General features: G+C 38.8%; 1 protein-coding gene across 1 annotated transcript in view; it reads left to right on the top strand.

The window, feature by feature from the left end:
• Window positions 1-24,629, top strand: part of USH2A (usherin) — a 411,816-nt gene that overhangs the window by 145,124 nt on the left and 242,063 nt on the right. The window contains exons 21-25 of the mRNA XM_064164511.1: window positions 10,369-10,499; window positions 17,295-17,421; window positions 17,836-17,937; window positions 21,047-21,220; window positions 21,964-22,094. Coding sequence (XP_064020581.1) covers window positions 10,369-10,499; window positions 17,295-17,421; window positions 17,836-17,937; window positions 21,047-21,220; window positions 21,964-22,094 — 665 coding nt within the window. The remainder of the gene's footprint in view (window positions 1-10,368; window positions 10,500-17,294; window positions 17,422-17,835; window positions 17,938-21,046; window positions 21,221-21,963; window positions 22,095-24,629) is intronic.

Below are 24,629 nucleotides of genomic sequence, written 5' to 3'. Positions count from 1 at the left end.
TTATGATTCTGTATGTGCTTGGTTCTTACCAGTTTGAGTGCAGGAGGTTGATTCTTGGGTATAAGCCAGGTTACAAATTGATGATGAAACTTCCACAGCTGGTTTTCTGCACTGGGTCATGTTTTCTGTGGCATACTCTTTAGAGAAACTGTTCAGAACAGATAAGGTTGGTGAATCTGGTGAAAATGCTCTGATTGTATGATAAATAATGTGGATTCCCTTGTGGGAGTGTTGGGCCATATACCTATGAGTTAATGAAAAGAAAAGGAAATTGTAACAGCAGCTAATGCTAAACAAATGCAGGTGGTTCTCCCCTCCTTCCCCAGTTTTGTTTTCAAAAACATTCCAGGGACTGTGACTGCTGTAGGCGTGACCAATTCCTCCTTTTGTTCATTCGGAAACATTAGTGACAGTAAGCAGAAGTCATACATATGCTAAAGTAATTTCTTTACTGGAGAGAAAATCACTGGATTTCAAAGCTTCCCACTCAGCACTCGCCTGTGCTCTGCATATTGTAGATTGTGCATAACAGTTCACTCTTACAGTAACTGAACCAGCATGTTCACTTTATCCTGTTGACTTGCATGCCTTTAATCACATGGTCATTTAAAGACAGCAGCGCCAAGGCTGCCTTTCAGGATTACATGTAGCCCTATGCAAACAGTGCAATAGAGTTTGGATTGAACATTTCTATTTCCACTGTGCTCTGATCTGTAAGGGTGATGCTTTCACTAAAATGGCACTTAAGATTCTGTTGTGATAGCTGTTTTACTGTTTTCATAGTAATTTTTTTTTGTGTAAGTGCATTTTTGGTGTTTTTCATGTGAAACATCATAAAGTGTTTAATTTGCAGTGTGCAGTTCCTAGATAGGAAGGCACATGGATGACATAACAAAAAGTATTGGAGTATTATTATGTCTGTCACAGCAGAACCTGCTGCACTTTCAAGGCATAGTTCTGTTAGGTGACAAGTATCTCTGTAGGCAATGAGTGAACTTTTACAATTATCTGCATTGATGGATTGAGGATAGCAAAATAATTGTTTGCTGACAGCTTGTATGTCTTGGTATACCTAGCATGAGAAAAGAAAGTTTGTCATCTATGTATGACTTATTCTTGATCATTGCAATTGAAATCCTTTTGTGAAGTTAGTTCTAGCAAATCAAACCAATTTTAAGCTTTCTGTGGAAGAGGTCATTGTGTCAGCAATAACTGTAGGGAATACTGCCACAATATTTGCAGATGAAAAGATTATATATTCCTTTCAGTCAGTTCTTAATTTGACAGGACTTGTTTGCACTTTATTGGTCTACCTTAAAATGCTGCATTAACTTGGATATGTTAGCTTTTTTGCAGTTCTACCATGAGTAGATTTTGTTGCTGAGGGTGTAACTTGAAACTATGCTTTTTGCTGAGTGGTGGCTCTCTGGTGTTGTATTTCTGTCTAAAAGGGCTGGGTTTTTTTTTATTCTCCTCCTTGTACTATTTCCATTTCTGTCCTATAGTATTCCTCAAGACACTCATTACCTTATTTTAGCTTTTCTTCTCTTCCATATGTACACTGTCTAATCAATAACCTTCTTCACTTGCTGTGGGATTTCCACCTTATTGTGCTTTCAGCTTCTGTGATGCTGTGTGATAGGGATTCTGCCTTGGCCAGTGCACTGTTGTCTAAATTTGCTGTGTTTCAGATCATTACACTGACTTTAATTTTGATGCATTTGCATCTTCTTGGGTTCTAGTCTTACTCTGTTTTCCTGATGAGTTAAATTACTCTCTGTGCAGTGTTACATTTTTTTATACTACTGCTGGAAATACTAACTGAAGACTTATAATTGAAGTGCTATTTACAATTACTGACCTCCATCTCCTTTGATTTCACTGTGATGTTGACCTTTTATAGATTGCACTGTTGTAAATCTTTGAAGTGATTCTTCTTGTCATCATATTTCTAGTAATTATGATTTGCATTGCATTAACACCTAGAAGCCTCTCCCACTTTATCCTTGTTGGATAAGATGACCTTTTATATGACCTAGTTCACATGTGGGTAACAGAATACAGATCTTTCTCTAAAGATTTTGTCCTGAAATGAAGATGAATCCTTACCTCTATTTCTGTGCTTTAAATATCATACTTGGAATTAATGCTATTGCTTGTAAAGGATTCTTAGTGCTAGAAAATATTTTCTTCCTTTTCTAACAAAATCTTAGTCTATTGAATGTCTTTCTAGCCTCTGTAAAAATAAGCAAAAATAAACATTGCAGGTGTGATTTGAGAGAGGCCATAACTGAGTAGAATTTTTCTTAGACTTGTTTCAAGTTGAGCAATAAAATCGAAGGAAATATTAGCTGAATATTGGGCTGATGTTTCCTCTTTGTTCATATTTTATGCCGGTATCAAGAGTAACTTAGAAAAAAACCTTGCAGCTTATCCTTACCTCAAGTAGGCTTTGACTCCTGGAGTTTGAACATTATGGTTACTATTTCTGCTCTGGTAGCTATGTTTGCTGCTTGTATGTGGTCCCAATGTACACAAGTGGAAGACAGTTATGAATTCTTCTCCTAGACTTGCTTAATGAATTATTGTAGCACATTAATTTCTTTAATGATTGTATTGCTTTAAATATCTGTGTAAATAACTGGATGTTGACTCTAATGGCAGAGGAATGCTAACAAATGATGATATCAACTACATCTCTGTCGCAGGCTTCACTCTGATCTCTCAAATGTGTTTTTCGGAGGTTTTTGCTTATTCGTTTACATAAATCTAGGGAATCAGCCGGTCCAGTTCCTTTTGGGGTCTCAAGTTGTGCTGGGGGAAGTATAGGCTAGATGTTAGGAGGAAGTTCTTCACATAGAGAGTGATCTGCCATTGGAATGAGCTGCCCAGGGACGTGATGGAGTCACCGTCCCTGGAGGTGTTCAAGAAAAGCCTGGATGTGGCACTTAGTGCCATGGTCTAGTTGACTGGCTAGGGCTGGGTGATAGGTTGGACTGGATGATCTTGGAGGTCTCTTCCAACCTGGTTGATTCTGTGATTCTATTCTATGATTGGACAGACTTGGAGTTGCCCAGTATATTGCAAACTGCAGCTACAGATGTACAGAGTAAGATTAAGAATCTTTTCTTGTGATGTTGTGCATCACAGGCAGTATTCGGAGAAGGCTAAACTAATACCTCTTTTGGGGTGTATGAGTGTTTCTCAAATATCAGTAAATACCTAGTGTTTAAGTATTTTTTTTCTGAATATGTGTGTTTATATTCATTTTAAGACTATGGAGAACAAAATAGTAAGGAATTTTCTAACATTACATAATCTTATACAAGTGATATTGGCCACCTTTTTTCAGGAAGGAGTATGGTAGGAGAAGGTTTAAATGATAGCTCTTGAGTGACATACTTCAGTCAGTGGCTGTGTACAGACTCAAGGTCTCCTAATTTTGAGTCTCTTGATTTAACCACTAGGTATTAGGCTCTTCCTGAAAAAGCATCAGTCTGTAAGTGAGGGGATAAAGTGCTACTAATACATCAAATCTTATCAAATGACTTTAAACTTATCTTAGCTTTCTTTTCACCAAGGTTTGCTGTAAATCTTTCTTACTAGGGAGTAGCAGGACTTGTGTCCTTGCTAAAAGGAGAAGATTGATTTACTGTGTTCATACAGAACCCACAGCCTCCAATGAGTATGCAATAATGAATTGGAATATCCTATAGCTTTTACCCCTCTGCTACACTTTGGGAGACCTTAAAGACTGGAATCTGTTACAGAAGTCCATTTGATAGAAACTTATAAATGTGAGTCTTCTGCATAGAGTAACAGCATAACGAATCTTTTAGTATGTGCAGTATTCCTATTCTTCAAGTACTCTAATTGATTGTTCATTGGGTTCAGTCAGCCAAAAGTGGAGAGAAACTTTGTACAGACATCATTAGTTTTTCTCCATTTAAAGATTAATCATGAAGAGCTCTGGCTCTTTAATTCTGTAATTTGTATATTTAATGGGCTGCTGCAGAATCTATGACAGTAATTAGCATAGCCTGAAAACTCATTAATACGCAACAACATGATTAATGCAGCATTAATGCAAACATGACTGAAGTTATTTGGGTTATGTAGTAAGAAGATTAAAGCTAAAATGTCCTGTTTGTTTTACCAGTAGTGGCTATAATGGGGTAGCAAGCGAAATAAAAAGCAGGTATCAAATTAGTCAGTTTAATGTAAAAGAAACACTCGGTTCTCATCGAGAGGATTTGGGAATTGGATAGTTTCCTCAGGAAATATTGCATATTTCTCCCTTTTATTCACTCATATTCTGGTGTTTATGCTTGTTCAGCCTTTTAGTCTGACTTAGTCTTTTGGCAGTTTGAGATACTAAGATCTTTCAATTGTGTCATCCTGAATAAAGAGTTTTTTTTCCCCAAATACTGGGACTTTGTACAGTCAAATTTTAAAAACAGTGACTTTTTAGCTTCTTCTGGTTTTACTACATTCACAAATGAAAAGGGACTGATGACCTGAAATTGGACACTCCAATTAAAGTTTGGAAAGAGTTTAGGTATTTTTGTGTGTGCATGCAAGTATATATGTGTGTCTGTATACATATGTATGTGACTGTGAGCTATATATATTCATTTCTGCTAAAAGCCAAAAGCAACATAAAAATATGCAGCATATAATTCATCAGTGAAAATTTTAACTCTGTAATACTTGTAATGATGAACTTCAGAACTATTTCAGGTGAGAGGCCTGGAGCACAGTCCTATGAGGAGAGGCTGAGGGAGCTGGGGGTGTGCAGCCTGCAGAAGAGACGACACAGGGCAGACCTCACTGCTGTCTACAACTACTTGGAGGGAGGCTGTAGCCAGGTGGGGTTGGTCTCTTCTCTAAGGCACCCAGCAATAGAACAAGGAGACACAGTCTCAAGTTGCTCCAGGGGGAGGTCTAGGCTGGATGTCAAGAGAAAGTTCTTCCCAGAGAGTGATTGGCATTGGAATTGGCTGCTCAGGGAGGTGGTGAAGTTGCCATCCCTGGAGATGTTCAAGAAAAGAGTGGATGAGGCACTTAGTCTAGTTGATTATCTAAGGCTGAGTGATAGGTTGGACTGGATGATCTTGGAGGTCTTTTCCAACTTGGTTGATTCTATGAAATGTATTAAGGTAATAGAAAGCTACAGGTGGCACAAAGGGTGAGGAACTTATACTCAGCAGAGGGTCTTTGTGAGCACGTCCAGGAAAGTGTTCTTTGAGTTCCTTTGTTCCCAGTTCCATCATCCATAATGTGAAACTGCTTCACAATTTTGTGAAGTCTCCTTAATTTTTGAAAAGTGAATTTTTCTTACAAAAATAGATTTTGAAACATTTTTGAAGCTATTGTAATGAGATGTCACATGTAAAAATCACTCTCACGGAGAGAATAGCGACTAGGTTTAATGGAAGTCTATGGTAACTGAGACTTTTAGTCTCCATCTACCCTCTTCCTAGGTTAAAAAAAGCCTAAATTTTGGGTTATAGTTTGCATAGGTAAATGTACTTTGTTTAGGCAAACCTGTTCATACACAGGCTTAAGTGCTTCAAGTTTGTCATCCTGAAGGGACTGCTGAGACACACTGTAGTCAAAATTCTGTATAACAGTTTCTTTTTAGTTGTCATTATGCATAAATAAGGGATTTAGTAAGCATAAAGAGATCACTTTTTTTACCAGCAGTTTTCTTTCCATTTGATTGGAATGCATGGTTCTAACATTGTATCACTGGCTAGGGCTCGATGCTAGGTTGGACTGGATGATCTTGAAGGTCTCTTCCAAACTGGTTGATTCTATGATTCTATGCAATGATACAAGTAGAGCAGAAATGCAGATTGTGTTTGCACAGTGGTGCAGTTCTGGGAGAAATTGCACTGAAAATGGGTGTGCTTCACAATTAATTTGTAATAATGCTTTGTGATTTTCCAGATATTAGGCAGCTTTATTATGGATTTTTAGAACTTTTTTTCCCAATCATAATGTGCATTGTTTTCCTTTCATACATAAAGAAAAAGTCATAACATGCTAATTGCTATTCTTACTTTTTAATCCTATGCATATGGGATGGGATTTAATGTACTTAGAAAAATTAATACTATTCTTGCTGATTACATCCAGGTTAGAACCATTTATGTGTCTGACACTTGAACACAGTGGCTCATGTAGCTGTATCCAAATTTTGGTGAAAGGACATGGAACTTTTGAGACTTGTAGCAACTTCTGTGTATTTAATGAGTCTAATAACTTTTATTTGCTAGCTGTTTTGACTGGACTTTGAGCATGCAGCTGTAGAGAAAGGTACTCCAGTTTTAGCAGAATACATAGGACAAAGAGATTAATTTTAAGTAGGCCACTTTGCTGAAATCTCTCAGCTGTTATTGTAAAAGATGTTTTCAATTATCTTGCCCATCTGCCTACATTCTTCGCTCAGCTCCTGCTCCCCAACATTTAAAAATGTCAAAAGACATTTTGACTGGTTTAGTATTTTGCAATGCAAAGTTTTTATTCATTTTACAAACTTAATTCAGTTTTTTGTGAATGTTTTTGTATTTTGCTGTGGTAACTTATCTATTTGTTTATTTAAAATTCAGTTAAACCAGAAAGGTGTTTCACAGGAAACAAGACCTCTTTGGTCTGGGTGAAAGAAAACCTGTTTCAACTTCTATTTTGCAAGAATATTTAGAATTAGTTGGAAGTAAATTTTATTGCTGTAATAATTTAAAATTAACAGTGTGTGTTATGCTAATCTGGGAGCTGCCCTAATTTAATGATATTTCTCTCTCTGACTGCCAGCTGTCTCTTCTGAACTCAAAATTACCCTGTCTGCTCTGGAAACTGGCTTTAAGCAAAAATTGCAGCCAGCCTCTCAAGATCACATTCTTGCTTATGAAATAATTCTGTGCAGACCTTGCAAGCCATGCTACATTGCAGCAGAATAATCAGACTCTAGATGTGCATCTGAGTTGCTGAAGTTCTCAGACTTGCTAAAACTTAAATGGTGGAAGGAAAGGAGTATTTTCTTTATGAGACAAAAAGTTGGTTTTGGACCCATCTGATGCCATAGTACTAGTATATTTCTCTGCTTTTAATACCATCTTGTTACTAAAAGGATCTCTCAAAACTGTGCACTCTTAGGGTTGCATGCTGGTATTGTTTCTCAGTTGAATGCTTTTAAAATGCCCATGCTGGTCACTCACATCCTCATTCTTTTGCTAATCCAAATGTGTCATCTTGAAACTGGGATAACAGTCTACTCACAATCCACTCCTGTGTAAGCAGAAGCTATGTAGCTCCTAGCAGAAGAAAGTCTGCCCTAAAACTTCAGGACACTTTAAAACAGTAATAGAAATAATAGTATCATATTTTACTTGTTCTTCTATTACTATGGTTTGTTGGTTTTGTCTTTTATGTGCACCATATGCAATGCCTATATTGCTTGGTAAAGTGACTTTATAGTTGAAGAAATGAAATTACAGAAATTAGCAAAAAATCTTTATTTATAATTAAAGCAATTCTGACAGCTTCTCAATTGCAGTCATAATCTGAAATGGAATTAAAGATTTTATCAGAATTACATTAATGCTTAATTTGTAGTAGAATTTCCTGCTGTTTTTCCCCCCAGAAATAACTCCTTGTGGACCAATCATTTTTGCCACAGTAACAATGAAATTAAAGCTTTAGACATGCATACTGAAATAATAGAAGTCTTTCAGAAACTTTTTTGCAAAATCTTGCCTACCTCCCTTCAAAAATTACAATGTAGTTTTCAAGTCCAGGTTTTCAAAGGGAAACTTTTTGTGTGTAGGTTAAGTAAGATCTGTCTTCATTGTCAAGGCAGAAAAATTACACACACATAGGGACTACAAGTCTGAATGGAATTTTTTGCTATGATTTTTGTCTGGTTGGTTTGGGGTTTTTTTTTTGGATTGTGAAGTCCAACCTGGATTTGAGAAAACTTTTAATAATTTTTTTAACCCATTTTCAGAAGTTTTTATCTTCTTAGGAAAATGTTACCTATGAGACTGAAGTTTGCTTAATATTTGATTTCTCTGTTGCACTCACTTTTAGCAATACAAGAAAATACTTGTATTGAGATATTGAAGTCCTTACTTGGAGAGAGATTGTATGAACTTCCTTATCTTATAAGAAGTTCCAAATATACCTGAACTTAAAGGGGCAGGGTTCTTTTCTGAATTATTTAATATGTTAGAAGAATTTGCTCTGTGTGCTCTGGCTGAAAACTGTGGTTTCAGATTCATCAGTACCCTAAGAAAGGAAGCTCTTGCATAAAGTTTGAAAACTTGCAGAATTACTGCAGTATTACTGTTGTGAACCATGTAATTTAAATTTTATAACATGATGGTATAAAACAATTGTGGCTTTGCAGAAACTCCAGCAGAGAGAGAAGCTGGAAATTGCTGAAACCTCGAAGTACAGCAATGTTGGCTATTTCTGAGACAGGAAAGTTGTGTTTTTCCTTAAATATTGACACTTGAGTTCTTTACATGCTGAGCATTACTTAGGTACAGTTGCTTTTTACAGGTATTTTAACAGCATGACTGGTTTTCATTGCCTGGAGAATATGTTTGATATCTGTGAGTGCCTCGTGTGAGTTGCACAAGAAACGTTTATGTGATTACGATTGACAAGTATGATACACTATAAGTGTGTATCAGAATGATATTCATAGAATGGCTTAGATTGAATGGGACCTTGGAGATCATCTACTCCAACCACTCTGCTGTAGGCAGGAATGCCTCTCCATTAGATTCAGCTGCTCAAGGCCTCATCCAACCCAGCCCTGAATACCCCCAGGGAGGAGGCATCCACAACTTCCCTGGGCAATCTACTCCAGAGTCTCACCACTCTTGTACTGAAGAACATCTTCCTAGCATCCAGTCTAACCTTAGTCTCCCTCAGGTTAAAACCATTCCCCCTTGTCCTATGAAAAGTTGCTCTCCTTCAAGTATTGGAAGGCAGCTGTAAGGACCCCTTAGAGTCTTCTCCAGGCTGAACAATTACAGATCTCTGAGCCTGGCCTCACAGGAGAGATATTCCAGCCCTTGGATCATCTCTGTGGCCCTCCTCTGGTCTTGGTCCAACAGCTCTGTGTCTTCCTTAGGATGGAGACACCAGAACAGGACACAGTATTTGAGGTGGGGTCTCACAACAGCAGAGTGAAGGACAAGAATCTCCTGTATTGCCTGCTGGCCACATTTCTTTTGATGCAGCTTAGGATAGAAATTGCCTTCTGGGTTGCATGTGCATACTTCTGAGTCATGTTGAGCTTTTCATCAATCAATATGCTCAGGTCTCTTTCTTCAGAGTTACTCTCAACCAACCCTGCACCCAGCCTGTATCTGTGCCTGGGTCTGGCACAAGCCAGTATTGGATTATAGTTATAGGAAGGTAGATTTAGACTTGATATTAGAAAGAAATTCTTTAGAGCAAGAGTAGTGAGACATTAGAACAGGTTGTCCAGAGAGGTCATGGGTGCCCCTTCCCTGGAGATGTTTGAGGTGAGGCTGGAGGAGGCCTTGAGCAATACAGTCTAGTGGAAAGTGTCTCTGCCAGTGACAGGAGGTCCCTTCCCACCCAAATCGTTCTATGAATCTATGCTTTTTAAACTTACTTATTTTTTAAATATAGACACTAGCTACAAGAGAACTTTTCTCACTGCTGTTGTCTTCCTGGCACAAGATTCTGAAAGTTCTTGTGAAAAGACTGAATAGTTTGTGTTTAGGTAAAAGTCAGTAAGTTATCCTGTAATGCACAAAGCATTTTATGCAAAAGTCATGCAAGTTTATGCTATAGGTAGATATTTTGCTGCCTTTTTATTTCTCTTTCTGAAAAAATATTTGTACATTAAAGGCACAGCTCCGTGCTGTGTCTGGATTTGCACATTAGAAAAGCTGGGCTAAATCTGGCATGAGGTTTTGTCATTATCATATTTGTTTCAGTTATGGTGATACTCCAGGAGATAGCTTAAAACAGGAGCAGCAGGAACAAGGGTGCTGCTATCAGGCAGGCAAAAAGAGAAAGAAACAGGAAGTTCCTCTTCTTTTATAGAGGGCTAGAAGGACGTGGAAGTGGACTAACCACTACACCTGGGGTCTGGTTTAGCCCACCTCCAGAAGGGTTAACCTTTTACAGTCTGGATTAGTAAAATTTCTCCCTCAAGGACTGGCAGTGGTTTTAGGTGGAAAAAAAAAAACCCAAACCTTTATTTTGGTTTGCCCTTTTACTGCTGTTTTAAAAACAATTGTCTGTCTGTTTCTAATTGCACTAATAGAATGCATAAGAATAACTTACAGCATTAACCATCTGCTTGTTTTCTCTACACAGGTATTAAAGTGAAATTTAGAACCCAGGAATCTGATGGTTTGATTTTTTTCTCTGCATCCCCTGGGAATCAAGAAGAATACATTGCACTTCAACTGAAGAGTGGGCGGCCTTACTTCCTTTTTGATCCTCAGGTAGAACAAAAAGCAGGGTCCTACATTTCATTCATTTCTTCATTGCATAGTTACCTTTTTCTTTGTTGTTTTTGTTTTACTGTTGTTACTAATTCTGCTAACTCATCAGAATGCTGAGGTAACTGGCAATTTTGGAGAGAAAAACACCGAAACAAAAACTTTAAAGCTTTTCTCTCCCTCTTCTGTTTTATTTTGCCCAAATTCATAATTTTAGATTTGCTTGCTTTTTCTAAGGGCTTAGGGTTTTTTTTGTTGTTTGGTGGTGGATGTTTTTTGGTTTGTTTGGGGTTTTTGCTTGTTTTGTGGTGTTTGGTTTTGTCAGTACCACCATACACAGGTACAGCTTAAAGTACCAAAGGTGAGCAGAATTAACTTTTGAATTAACAAGTGAAGGTTATATATATTTGTAGTCAATTATTTTAAAGACAAAGTCTTGAGACTTTGTCACTGAAGTTGGCATAATGATGATCACATTAATGTGATGAAAGTAGTGTCTGGCTGCTGGTGATAATGGTCACAGCAAAGACATTAACAATGAGGGAAATACTATGACATTCATTCCACAAAAAAAAAAAAATAAGGCAGAGTCGCAGATTACATCTGGTTGGAAGAGTCCTCAAACATCTTCTAGTCCAATCCTTGACACAGCACTGAGGGGCCAGCACTAAACCATGTCCCTAAATGCCAGATCCACACACTGCTTAAGCACTTTCAGGGGTGGTGACTCCACCACTGCTCTGGGTAGACCATTTCAATGTTTGAATACCCTTTCAGTGAAGAAATATTTGCTAACATCCAGCCTAAACCTCCCCTGGTGCAGCTTGTAACCATTTCTTCTGGTCCTGTCACTTGACCCCAAGAAGAAGCTGGCCCCTCTTTGCTGCAACTTCCCTTCAGGTGCAATGAGGTCTTCCCTCAGGCTTCTCTTCTCCAGACTAAACAACCCCAATTCCCTCAGACACTCCTTGTAGGCCATGTGCTCCAGGCACTTCATGAGCCTTCTTGCCCTTCTCTGGACATGCTCCAGCACCTCAATATCCTTCCTGTGGTGAGTGTCCCCAAACTGAACACAGTACTTGAGATACAGCCTCACCCGTGCTGAGTACAGGGGGAAAATCACTTGCTTGTTCTTCCTGGCCGCAGTGTATCTAATACAAGCCAGGATGCTATTGCATTCCTTGCATTCCTGTTTGGTTATTTTCTCTGCACCCCAAAATTACATTTCCATGTGGAATAAACATTAGACTCACTCATTTCCTAAATACACAGGAAACTGTAATGATCAGGTTTTCTAATGATATTGACTGAATGCAGTGTCATATGTATCTGTAGGTATGATGTGGGCATTCTTTTCAGGAGGTTGCCACTCACTCTACTGCCAGGAAGCCAGGGCTCCAGAACTGCACACCAATTTTCATCAGTGTCTGACTATGTGATCATTGTAAATGGACTGGAGGGAGAAGCTGAGTAAGCTGAAGTTGTTTAACCTGGAGGAGACAGGGGGGACTTTATCATGCTCCATAACTACCTGAAGCAAAGTTGTAGTACAGTGGGGCTGGGCTCTTCTCGCAAGCAACTTGTGATGAGAGGGCATGGCCTGAAGCTGTGCCAGAGGAGGTTCAATGTTAGGAAGCGTTTCCTCATGGAAAGGGTGATTAGACACTAGAATGGACTGCCCAGGGAGTCACCATCCTTGGAGGTGTTTGAAGAATGATTGGATGTGGAACTTAGTGACATAGTCTAGTCGATGTGGTAGTGTTAGGTCCTAGGCTGGAGTTGACCTCAGAATTCTATTCCAGCCTCAATAATTCTGTGATTCAGCCCTGAGGAGTTGTACAGAAGCCCTTAATGGTATAAAAAGGTGGAGGTTTAGAGATCTGAAGATCCATTGTTAACTTTTGTTTCCAGGGTTCTGCCATGGTTCAGATGCTGTTGTTCCTGAACATGCAAAGGTGTTGTGCAGTGACGAAGCTCCTATTCTCTTGTAGAATCTGTAGAGGAGCGTAGTGCTGTGCAGAGGCTAGTATGTATGCCATCCTTGTGCTACAAAACACTATATCTGCTTCCACCTTCCAGATTAAAAAAATCTATTATTTCCAGTGCATTTGCACCAGGCTTTATCTTCTTTTCCATGTTGCAAATGGCATCAGAGTGTATTTCAGTTTGTGTAACCATGCTGAACATTGTTAATGTTACCCTCGTCTAGATTTTAGTAGGTACTGGTTCCAGTTTATCTGGTTTGCAGTTACACCTTCACTTAACTGAGAAGGGATTTTTATTTCCTTGGAAACTTCTTTTTAGGTGTAATTGTTTGATTTTTACTTCTTGGTTGGTTCTTTTAATGAGAGTAGGTATTTTCCAACTAGCATTTTAATGTTTCAAATAGTATTCCTGTCCCTCCTTGCAGATTTGCTCCTTCCAGAGTAACTTTATGCCAACTATTACAGACTTATTCCCTAGAAAATGTTATATTTGTTTGGTTTAATAGTATCTGGGGATAGGGAGGAAGTGGAACAGATAGGAGAGTGGCTGCTTTGGGTCCTTCCCCCCAGCTCTTCATTTCTCCTCCTCTTCTGTGTCTTCCTTTTAACTGTAAAAAATGCAGGTATCATCCATATTCAGTCTCTAGATCTTCATTCAACTAACGTTTTCAGCAGCTACTACTTTGAATTTTAACAAATTACTTGTTCATTAATATCTTTGTTTATCTTTCCATTTCATTTGAACCAGCAGCTCTGTCCTATGCTGATTTTTAGAATCATCACTTCCATATTTTCCCCTGTTCTTAAAAATTCTGAAACAAGCTATTTTGCTAATTTACTGACAGCATACAGAAGAAAAAAACGTTTAATTCAAGACTGTCAGGAATAGTGCAGGTCTTAACAGTTAATTTATTGTCTTGGAAGCTAATACTGTCTAATTTCTCATTAATATTGTGGATCAGATTCCTGTGCCTTCTCTGATGTAGGTTACAGTGGCCTATTTCAATATGCTTCTTGTAGTACCCTTTTCAAAAACCTTTACCTATAAATTGTTTGTTATCAAAACTTTACAGTCTTCTGTATCCTTACTATGCTGTGCTATTTTTCTGTCATAACCTTTGTTTCTTTGTTCTCTACATAATTTGTTTATTTTTTCTTTTTGCTGTTGTTTGTTATTCATAATCTATAACATCATTTTATTCCCTCATTTGTCCATCAGGGTTTGCACTAGTGTTCAAATGCTTTAACTACTACTTATTGACATCGTGTGATTTCCTAGCTGTGAAACATACTGGTGTCATTAATCGTGGTCTTGACATAAGTGGTAAGCTTTTATGGTCCTTCCTCTGTGCTCTTCACTTAAAAAGGGCAACATTCTTTTTGATGACAATTGTTTTTCTGCTGCTGTTCATCTAGAGCAGCATGGTGTAATATTCTGTGCACCCTTCCAGCTGTGTCCTGTCACAGGTTAATTACTTTTACCCTTAGTCCCTTTCAGGATTCTTATATGTATCTTTGCTCATGATCAGCAGCATGATTTCTCTTTGTTGTGTTTGCTGTGGGGATAGTCCTGGGAAGTCTTAGTGGGAAGTCATCATCAGCCTAACTTGTTCCTTCTCTTAGTGCTAATTTCAAATCCTTCTCTTCCTGTCTGTTCATTTTCTCTTAACTGTATGTAAAGCACCATTTTTCTGACAAGATCTTTTTTCTCACTTTTATGTTATCTAGCAGCTTGCTTTTCCTTATTGTTTAACTCTCATTCTTTGCAGGTTTCTACTCATAGTCCAGGAAGCATGAGGTTTTTTTTCATTAACAGATACCTTCCTCAGTCTTGTCTGCACATGAGTTTGTTCCATAGACCTTCATTTAAACTCACTGTGTCTGCAAAACTTCTTCTGCCTGTGGAGTGTCTTCACATCATAATGCCTTTAAATCCACCCCTGAATTACACAATCAGCTCTAGCTAAAATTAGAGCTATTTTCCGGTGGCTACAGGTCATTTGTTCTCTCTTTTCCCAGGGAACCACTGAATATTTTATATAAAGTGAAATCACTAACAGTGGAAATTTAAGGCCAATCTGGAGTGCCATTTCCTTAGTACAGTCTTCTGAGGATAGAATATCAGGATTCTTATCATAATATGAAAGGAGTTGAATCTAACTCTTCCATTTTAGAATACAATCCATTTACTAGACTTTGTAGGAGAAATACTTGATGCTGTTCTTGTTGACTGCGTTTGTGCAGAGGATGAAGTAGAAGGCACAGCCTGAGGATAAGCTGTAACTCAAAAAAAGGAATCTGGAGAATACCTGCCTATGAATTCTGATTTTACCTTGCTGCTTGGTATTGGCAAAACAGCAGTACTTATAACTGCCTTCCAGTACCTGAAGGAAACTTACAGGAAAGCTGGAGATAGACTCTTCATAAGGCTTCTAGCAATAGGACAAGATGGGGGTGGTTTTAAGCTAAAGAAGAGTAGGTTTAGACTGGGTCTTAGGAAGAAGTTCAGTACCAGAGTGGTGAGACTGTGGAATGGGTGAATGTCTCCTCCATGAAGGTGTATAAGGCCAGGTTGCATGAGGCCTTGAGCAATCAAGTCTAGTTGTGAAGCGTCCCTGCCCACGGCAGGGAGATTAGAATAGATGATCTTTAAGAACCCTTCCAACCTAAGCCATTCCGTGTTTCTGGAGTTCGGGCATTGAAAGAACTTGACTAGGAGAAATGTAGTTACATTTGGACCTTGGCATCTAGATAGTCCTTTAGAGGACCTTTATTTGTGGTATTTCTATGTATTTCCATGAGTGTAATAATCAGCATAAGCAGCCACAGAAATTAATATTTACTTAGCTATTTCCAAGAGCTACTAAAAATAAAGACTTGTTGTATAGCTTGGCGAACCAACCCAGATTTTGATGTGTGATTTGCAAAATGTATAGCAAGCCATTTCACCACAGGATATTTGAATGTGATCATAAGTTACTCAAGTAGTTCTGGATAAAATGTCATACAGAGGTCTCCAGTAAAGGGCATGCTGAGCCCTGAACACTGCATTTATTTATTTATTCAGTATTTTTCTTTCCCCCTGAATTTAAGCACAGGTTAGCACTTATGCTTGTGTGGTCCCAGGTTGAATTGACTACAGATAAATGTGGTTTCTGATGTGCAGAACTGTTAATGCTCTAAACTGTTTCCAAACATAATGTGAAGAACCACTTATTCAGGCACCTGATCTTTAGAATGCAGCATCGTTTGTAACAATTTTAACGCTAACTAAGTACACTTTGATGAGACAGCATTTAATAAAATGCTCATTAATTTCATCATTAGCAAGGGTATGCTAAGAAGTAAGCCAGTTTCTTATGTCACGCCCAATTAGCATCCCATGCTAGTAATCCCATTAGTATTGTTGAATTCACTAATGGAAAAACTAATGGGCATGCTACCAGGGCACATTAATTGGGCATGACACCAGTTCTGGTTTTAATTATTAAACTACGATAATGAAATGTGTGTTTGTAAAATATTAAAATGTTGAAATAGGAAAGAAGACAATAAAAAATAGTATATGAAAAAGTGTACCTTAGCATGTAAGAATATCTAGCTTTGTATTGTTATCATGGGACAGAGGGCTGCTGTGCAAACTGCCTCAGTACCGTGATGGTGCCTGAACAGAGCTGGAAACACACTGTAAATATTCATGGGAAGTGATTTCTTTTTCTGCAGTTGTGTACACATGTACATATCCTTGTGGTGAGTTTAGGAAATAACCTCCTAAATCAAACATTACCAGATCAACTCAGATGGCTTGGAATTAAGATAAAGATGTATTTTGCAAACATATATACAAAATATGTTTACATTTATTTACAGTTATAGTCAATTGATAAATAATAATACACAACTCCAACCTTTGCCCCCAGACAAAGCCCAAAGGGGGGGGCAATGCCACCCTCTCTCTCCCCAGATAGTAAACCAGAAAGATCTCACATGTTGGTCATTCAAGGTTAGTGGGAGAGTTAGAGAGGAGCAAAGGAACAGTGAACGGAGTCAGTGCCCAAAAGCCACTAGAAATTGTTTCTATAATGGCCTTTTATACCAATTAGCAAACTAATGAATGATACTGGAGTTTATAATTATTATTCTTTTATAACCAGTGGCCTGCTCATTCAGATTCTGCATTGAACTGTCAGGAAAGTTCTGATTTCTCTTACTGGAATATTCCAGTGAGCCTTAAGCTACCACAATCCTATATATTTTCATACACAAGCTACACAGTGACAGTCCCTAATTCAAAATGTACTGTGAAGTGTATACTGTGTTTATATATCTGTATGCTGAAGGGCAATTTCTAATAGAGACACATTACTAAAGGCAGAATACTACATTTTAACAGGATTTGTTTAAATATCACCACAGCTGGTTGTTTTTTTCAGAAGGTTTTCTTCATATGTATAACTCTAAGGTCTTTGAGCTAGAAAGAGCACTAGAAGATCTGGGGGAAAAAAAAACAAACAAATAACAGGCCACAGAAATGCAGAGTAGCAGACTAGACCCCCCCCCAAATTTTAAGGAACCTTTCCTTTTTATTTCACATATAAATCCTCAATCCCTGTTAATTTAGTGGGAAATTTGTTCTAAACATCTTTCAGTATTCAAATTTGTTCTAAACATCTTTCAGTATTCAAAAAGAAATCAGAACTTTTTGTCTTTATTTTTTACATGTTATGTACTGCAGGGTGGTGTAAAGAGTCAGGTAGAATGCTAAATCTTACTTTTGTAATATTCCAAATTACATTCTTTTGTTCATAAAAAGGGATCTGCAGTAGCAGTTACTCCAACTAATGATGGTGGGAAAGAGTACAATGATAACAACTGGCACCAAATAATTGCTACAAGAATACAAGCACTGGGAAATATCACAGTGGATGGCCAGTACACAGGTAATTCATCCAGATCCAATTTCCTTTCCTTGATTTTTTTTTTTCCCTGTTACTCCATGTGTTGCTCACTTGCTTTTGTACTGCCTGTTTTCAACCCTCCAGCAAAAATAAAATCATTAAATTTTCTGACAAAATCACTGTGATTTTGCCTGTGCATCTGAAGTGTCTGTCCCCTGTGAATCTTTGGTAATTTAGCACTAAATGTGAAGAATTACTCTTTTTGTGCTTGTGACTCAGTGATTGTGTTACTATTCTTTTGTAAAGTAGACTGGTAAATGTTTCCAGGATATGTACAGGAAAGTATTAGGATATTGTGTGATGTTAAGCTCTTCTCTTAAATGTCAGTATTCTGTTAGTGAGTTGAAGAATCTGTTGAAAGTATTGAAAACAAGCATAATGACCTGTTTTGCTCAGGTTCTTCCTCAGGAGCTAGTGGCAGTACCATTATTGGAGACAACACAGGAGTTTTTGTTGGAGGACTTCCACAGGGTTATGCTATTCTAAGGAAGGATCTAGGTGAGTATGATTGCAATCTGTTGTTATAATACATGCAAAAGTAATATTGGTATTGATGAATGAATTTTGCTATCCAGATGAAGATTATTAATCACTATGAAAATTGTTTATTAACATTAAATCTCGCTGGAAAACTTATTCCCAAGGTTCGAACACACAGTTGGGTATTTACACACAGAAAACAGGCAGTTTAAACAATTAAGAAAAAAATAGCAAATACAAACAATTTGAACAGTTGGAAACTGTGAGGGTGGTCTTGAGGGTGGTGAGACACTGGAACGGGTTGCCCAGGGAGATTGTGGTTGCTCTGTCCCTGGAGATGTTTAAGGCCAGGTTGGATGAGGCCTTGAGTGACCTGTTCTAGTGGGAGGTGTCCCTGCCTATGGCAGGGGGTTGGAACTGGATGATCCTTGAGGTACCTTCCAATGTAAACCATTCTATGATTTTAATATGCTGGTTGCACTTGAAGGGGGACTAGAGAGGCTCCTTTCTGCTAAGGCAGAAGGCACAATAGAATTTACAGTTACCAAATCAGAACTTCAATTACAAAGAGGCTTTTAAAGAGTTTTTACTCACAAAATAGTGTCTGGATTTCTGGGGCTGCATTATAGTCTCAGACAGTACCCAAAGCACGTGGAGGGGTTGCTGTCAGTGGTTTGAAAGCTGTTAGAGGCTTTTTGAATTTCCTCAGGACTCTAGCAGAATGCTGGGGTTTAGCACAGTCTCTGACCTGGTCTTGATCCTTCCAGGGTGGACGGTGTGCAGCCAGACGCAAAGTCTTGCTGGTGGCTAATTCTTGCCTACAGCATGGAGACACTTAATGCCTTCTCCTGGTAAACTGAGTCACAGGAGTTTCCAGGTGGACAAACTTGTAAATCAAAGCAAAACTGGTCTGGTGCATAGCAACAGAGCACCATGAGACAAAGCACGTTGTTAGAGCAGAGAGCAGGTTGTTTGCCTTGCTCATATCTTTTATCAGCTGCCCAAGTGTAATGTGGCTCATTTGGCTACAGAACTCCACCAATCAGAGTGGCACTTTGCCAAAACTGACCATATTAGGTGAAGTCAGGAGCTTGCTTAAACAAGTGTACACACCTTGTTTGTCACTGCAAACAAGGCTGGTCAAGTCTTGCATCCTCAGACTGGGTGTCTCCAACCCTTTTGTCTTCTCTCCTCTGCTGCTCTGCTCTTCAACAGAAGGGGAAGGTGTAACCATGTCTGGGCAAGCCAGGACATGTATTAGGCCTATATTAGCCTTCCACAACATCTGTACAGTGTGATAAATCCTGTACAGTGACTGTGAGTTAACTGCCTTTCACAGTATCACAGTATCATCAGGGTTGGAAGAGACCTCACAGATCATCAAGTCCAACCCTTTACCACAGAGCTCAAGGCTAGACCATGGCACCAAGTGTCACGTCCAACCTTGCCTTGAAGTGCCCCAGAGACGGCGACTCCCCCACCTCCCCGGGCAGCCCATTCCAGTGTCCAATGACTCTCTCAGTGAAGAACTTTCTCCTCACCTCAAGCCTAAATCTCCCCTGGCGCAGCCTGAGGCTGTGTCCTCTCGTTCTGGTGCTGGCCACCTGAGAGAAGAGAGCAACCTCCCCCTGGCCACAACCACCCCTCAGGTAGTTGTAGACAGCAATAAGGTCACCCCTGAGCCTCCTCTTCTCCAGGCTAACCAATCCCAGCTCCCTCAGCCTCTCCTCGTAGGGCTGTGCTCAAGGCCTCTCCCCAGCCTCGTCGCCCTTCTCTGGACATGCTCAAGCATCTCAGCGTCCCTTTTAAACTGGGGAGCCCAGAACTGAACACAATACTCAAGGTGTGGTCTAACCAGTGCAGAGTACAGGGGCAGAATGACTTCCCTGCTCCTGCTGACCACACCATTCCTGATGCAGGCCAGGGTGCCACTGGCTCTCTTGGCCACCTGGGCACACTGCTGGCTCATGTTCAGGCGGGTATCAATCAGTACCCCCAGATCCCTCTCTGTCTGTCTGCTCTCCAGCCACTCCGACCCTAGCCTATATCTCTCCATGGGGTTGTTGTAGCCAAAGTGCAGCACCCTGCACTTGGAGCTATTGAACCCCATTCCATTGGACTCTGCCCATCTGTACAGGCGGTCAAGGTCCTGCTGCAGAGCCCTTCTGCCTTCCAACTCAGTCACATCTGCCCCAGCTTGGTGTCATCTGCAAACTTGCTGATGACTGACTCGATGCCCTCAGTCTGTAGGCTGTATTGGTTTCATGTCAGAAACATGAGTGCAGTACTTAATTTGCATCATTATTTACCTAAGTTTTTGAAAGCAAAAATGAGGCTGTACAGTTTCTACTTTTGTCTTCTGGGATAGACTGAAATATAACCGATTTTTGCCAACAGTAAAGCAGCATATGAAGTCTGTATACAGTTTAGCTTTATACACAGAGCTGGTATGCATGTGGAGCTTACACAGGTATGATTTCTTTCCATATTACCAAACAATTTCCCAGTGTTTTTGTTAGCTTAAGCATAGGGTTATGTGCCTCACCTGCATACAGGGATGCAACATGCTGCATTTTGTGGATGTGAGTTTGGATCCTTCAGGAATTGTTGCATTGACCTTAGAGGTGTGTGAATATTTTTGTGTTCTGCAGCTGTATTTACATAGAACCGGATCGTAACTGACTTGCAGAAGAGTTAATGAACACGTGTCTTCATATACAAACTTGGTGTGTTCTACTAGTAGATAACAGAAGGGTGACTGCACAGAAACCCACCATACAGTCAGTTATTCTTAGTGGAAACGTATCCACCCTTCTCTTCATTTTAACCTGAAAGCCAAATTGTTCATGTTGTTTGTACTCCCACTGCCGGTGAGAACATGAAATCTAGTTGATGATTTGAAGTACACTAGAGTGCAATATCCTCTTTTTTACTTTGTGTCACTTCACTAAATCCAGAAATATGTGTTTCTAAATCTTTGTTTCATAAAGTAATCCAGCACACATGAACATAAATGTTCATACGAGAGTGAGGATTTACAAAACATGTCAATTAATCCCTGTTTTTAGTTGCAGATGATTGCTTAAAAAAAACTCTTTACCTTTTTTCCCAGGGGTGAAGATGATAGTCCATAAAGGATTTGTGGGGTGTCTCAGTGACATATCTTTGAAAAAAGTGCATACTCCTGAGGAAAAATGGGAATCTTTGAACTGGCAGGAAGCTGAAGAGCAAAACAATGTCTGTCATATTTGGGAAGGGTGCCCTGTTGTCCTCTCAGAAGGAGCACATTTTCTTGGCAAAGGTAGCTTGCTGTACTTGGCATTAATCAAGTGTATTCTTGATATATAAGAAGTGACAAAAAGCATTCCAGTGATCAGTGTACTTGTAAAGGATTGGTTTTGAGTGGTTTAAAATGTCATTTCTAGGTTTACAGAAGAATACCACATGGAAAGAGGAGTTGCGTTCAGAGTGGTGCTGCTGCTATAGCTGTATACAGAATTGGGACAGAATCATAGATTGTTCCAGGCGAAAAAGACCTCTAAGATCCAAGGCATTAAACAATGTTTTGCAGTGCCATGCCCACATGTTTCTTGAACAGGGACAGTGACTCCACCACTTCCCTCAGCAACTTATTCCCACACCTGGCCCCTCTTTCTGTAGAGTGTTTCCCCCTAATATCCCATCTAAATTTCTCCTGGCACAATTTCAGGCATGTAAAAGGTAAAGTTGCACTTCTGAAGAAACACAGATGCCTATCATGCATCAAAACCATCATCAAGAACAACAACAACAATAAAAAAACAAAAGAACAAGAACAAAACCATGTAGCAAAGTTTAGGACGATGCATCAGTTCAGTTTGTTGCACTGTGTTATGGATAATTCCTTTACAAGGCTGAGTGATAAAGTTGTAGGCTTTAATCTTGAAACCTTTGAGCTCTTAGTGTCACAGTTGAAACTAGCACTTAGATTTTTGCTTTTGGCTTCTTGAACATGTTTATTTACATACTCAGTTTAATTTAGTCATGTATTCATTTTCTTTCAAGGGTTTCTGGAACTGCATTCAGATGTTTTCAGTGGTGGACCAGAATTTGAAGTCTCATTCAAATTTAGAACAGATCAACTGAATGGATTGCTTTTGTTTGCTTACAATAAAGATGGCCCAGATTACCTTGCAGTAAGTTCAGAAATACAAATAACTATGTTAAGATATGGCCTATGAGTTTTGTCTACTAGGATGTACACAGTATTTAAAGAAATTTCAAACCATAAGTTAATTTTATGTTTTACTTAGTTTGAAATGCTGTGCACAGCAAAGTGGAGCAAAAAGACTCCACCAAATATTCAGAATAAGTAACCTGTGTTATTTATGTCATAAATAACAAAGATACTGATTTATGAAAAGGTTTGGTCTCTTTGCTGGATTCAAAAAGTGAATAAAAGACTTTCCTGGGAAAGTACAGAGTTACCCAGTTTTCCAGTTCTCAAGCTCATGATGGGAATTGTCCACTATCCTAATGAAGCTTTCTCTTCAAGGTATATGTATTTTTTATAATCAATGTGATTTCTTCATTTTTATTTGATTGTCATACAGGCAGAAATTGGTGGTGCAGGTTAATCTCATCTCATCCCTATAACCGTACAGGAAATCTAGAAATTCTATGTTAAGCAAAATTGTGAGATGATGCCTGTGAACTTTTTCTTTGGCGTCTGTTCCATAAGACTTGTTTATGTTCAGATGTACTTGTGCTTGCATCTTTTCCAGGATTTTGTTTGAGGATGAATGCTTGTTGCATTTTTTCAGATTTTTTTGTTAGTTATGTGGCTCTGTTTTTTTTTTTTCATATTTTTCTTCCCCCAAGGATTTTGCATATAATTAGACTGGTCACCATTGTCCAGTCAAGTCTAGTTACTATGGGCGTCAACTAGCAGCTATTACATTGGAAGTAATGGAACTTTTAGTTGGTCCAATAAGCAGTCCTTTACATGTAGAAATTTGTGAGGGTATTGTTACTCTTTATGACTTTTATTCATTTCTATTGGATGTAATTATTTAAAAAATATTATATGCAACTGTTTTGCTAATGACTGTCATGTCACAGCTTGGTTTTGCTAATGACTGTCATGTCACAGCTTGGTTTATTGCTTGGCATTATACATAACTGTAAAGGGTTAACCCTCCTAGGGGAGTGGTCTTGACCCTGATCCTAGGTCCTCATAACTCCTCCCTGCGGTGGGTTTGAACCTTACTCCAGGTGTAGTGGTTAGCACAATCCCAATTCCTGTCTAGACCCCTATAAAAATAGAGGAACTTCCTGTTTTGTTGTCTCTTGCCCTGCCTCCCTGCCTACCAGCCCCACTCTTCTGCTCTTTGTTTTACTATGTGGCCATCATTCCACAGGGTGGACAAACCCATTGCCATCAATCTGGTGAGATAGATATAATCTTGTTTTCCCTTCTGTATACCTCTTTGCAACTCCCCTACCTCAAATACCTTTTATTTATTGTTAAAGTTTTCCCTTTTAACTTCCAAATAGAAGTGACACTTGTTACTTGGGTGTGTTTTACCTTTTCTTCTCTACATCTAATTCCTTTCTTTACAAAAGGAGGGGTGGAAGAGAGAATGGCATCCATTAATTGTTATTGGTTCTGTTAACTATATTTCGAGTCTCTGGGAAATTTAAACTAGAACTGAGACAATAATGTTCACTTTCTTTTAAACTTCTGACTGAATGTATTTTTCTGCTTTTCAGGTCAGCTATAACTTAACATGTGTTTACTTTTCATATCACTGACTTCCAGCAGATAACTTTTTTCCTGGATTTTAAATTCTGCTCGTCCTGATTGCTTCCTCTTTTTTGAGCAGCCTTAGTTTAAAGATTATAATGAGTTTCAAAAGCAAGTCTTGCTAATCACATGTTATTTAGTTTTGTGTAGGATTATGTGCACTATTGTCGCACCCTAAAAAGATTTTGTGTGAAATACACAGTACAGAGGCACTATTTATGTGAACAGCATTCACAGGGACAAACATGGGGCTCAGATTCTGGAGATTGTGGTATGTGATCCTTGTTTCCATTCTATTGCTCTGTGAAAGGCTAACAAATTGGAGAAAATAGCTTCTGACTTACTGATTTTAAAGTACGGTCAAAACCACAAAGTACTTAGACAAAGCACTTTCCTCTTTCTTCCTGATTTTTGACAGTTTTATGTTTAAAGTACTTTTAGCACTGAAAACTTTGATCTTAATTGACTTAGGACAAATCCTAAGAAGTTGTTATTTTTTCACTCTCACTTTGCTCCTGCCCTGAACATCTCCATAGCCTTAAGATGAAGAATTTTCCAGAGTATTTCTGCGTGCTTTTCCAGCCCTTGAAGCTTTGTGTTCTATGTGTACATAATGATGATAGAAGATTTTTCTGTACACTTGAGCTCATAAAACAACAAAAAAATGGTTAATAGGAAGTGAAAATGAGGTGTGTAGCATGTTGTGCATGAGCTACAACATCTTTGTTAGGACTGCAAAACAGATTAGAAGCTATACCACTTATACTGAGTGCTGCTGTAAAGTGGTATTCCCTGACCTTTCATTTGCATGGGTCACAGCTCTCTTATGAGCTTTATAATTTTGGCATGACTAAGCTAGACACATGACTGGCCTGCTACCAAATAGCCAAAGACTTAGTCTTTTTTTCTGTCCAAGATAAGATTA

This window comes from Pogoniulus pusillus, chromosome 25, assembly GCF_015220805.1.
Source record: "Pogoniulus pusillus isolate bPogPus1 chromosome 25, bPogPus1.pri, whole genome shotgun sequence".
In the NCBI taxonomy this organism is placed as follows: Eukaryota; Metazoa; Chordata; class Aves; order Piciformes; family Lybiidae; genus Pogoniulus; species Pogoniulus pusillus.
This window is presented reverse-complemented; position numbering and strand designations above follow the sequence as displayed.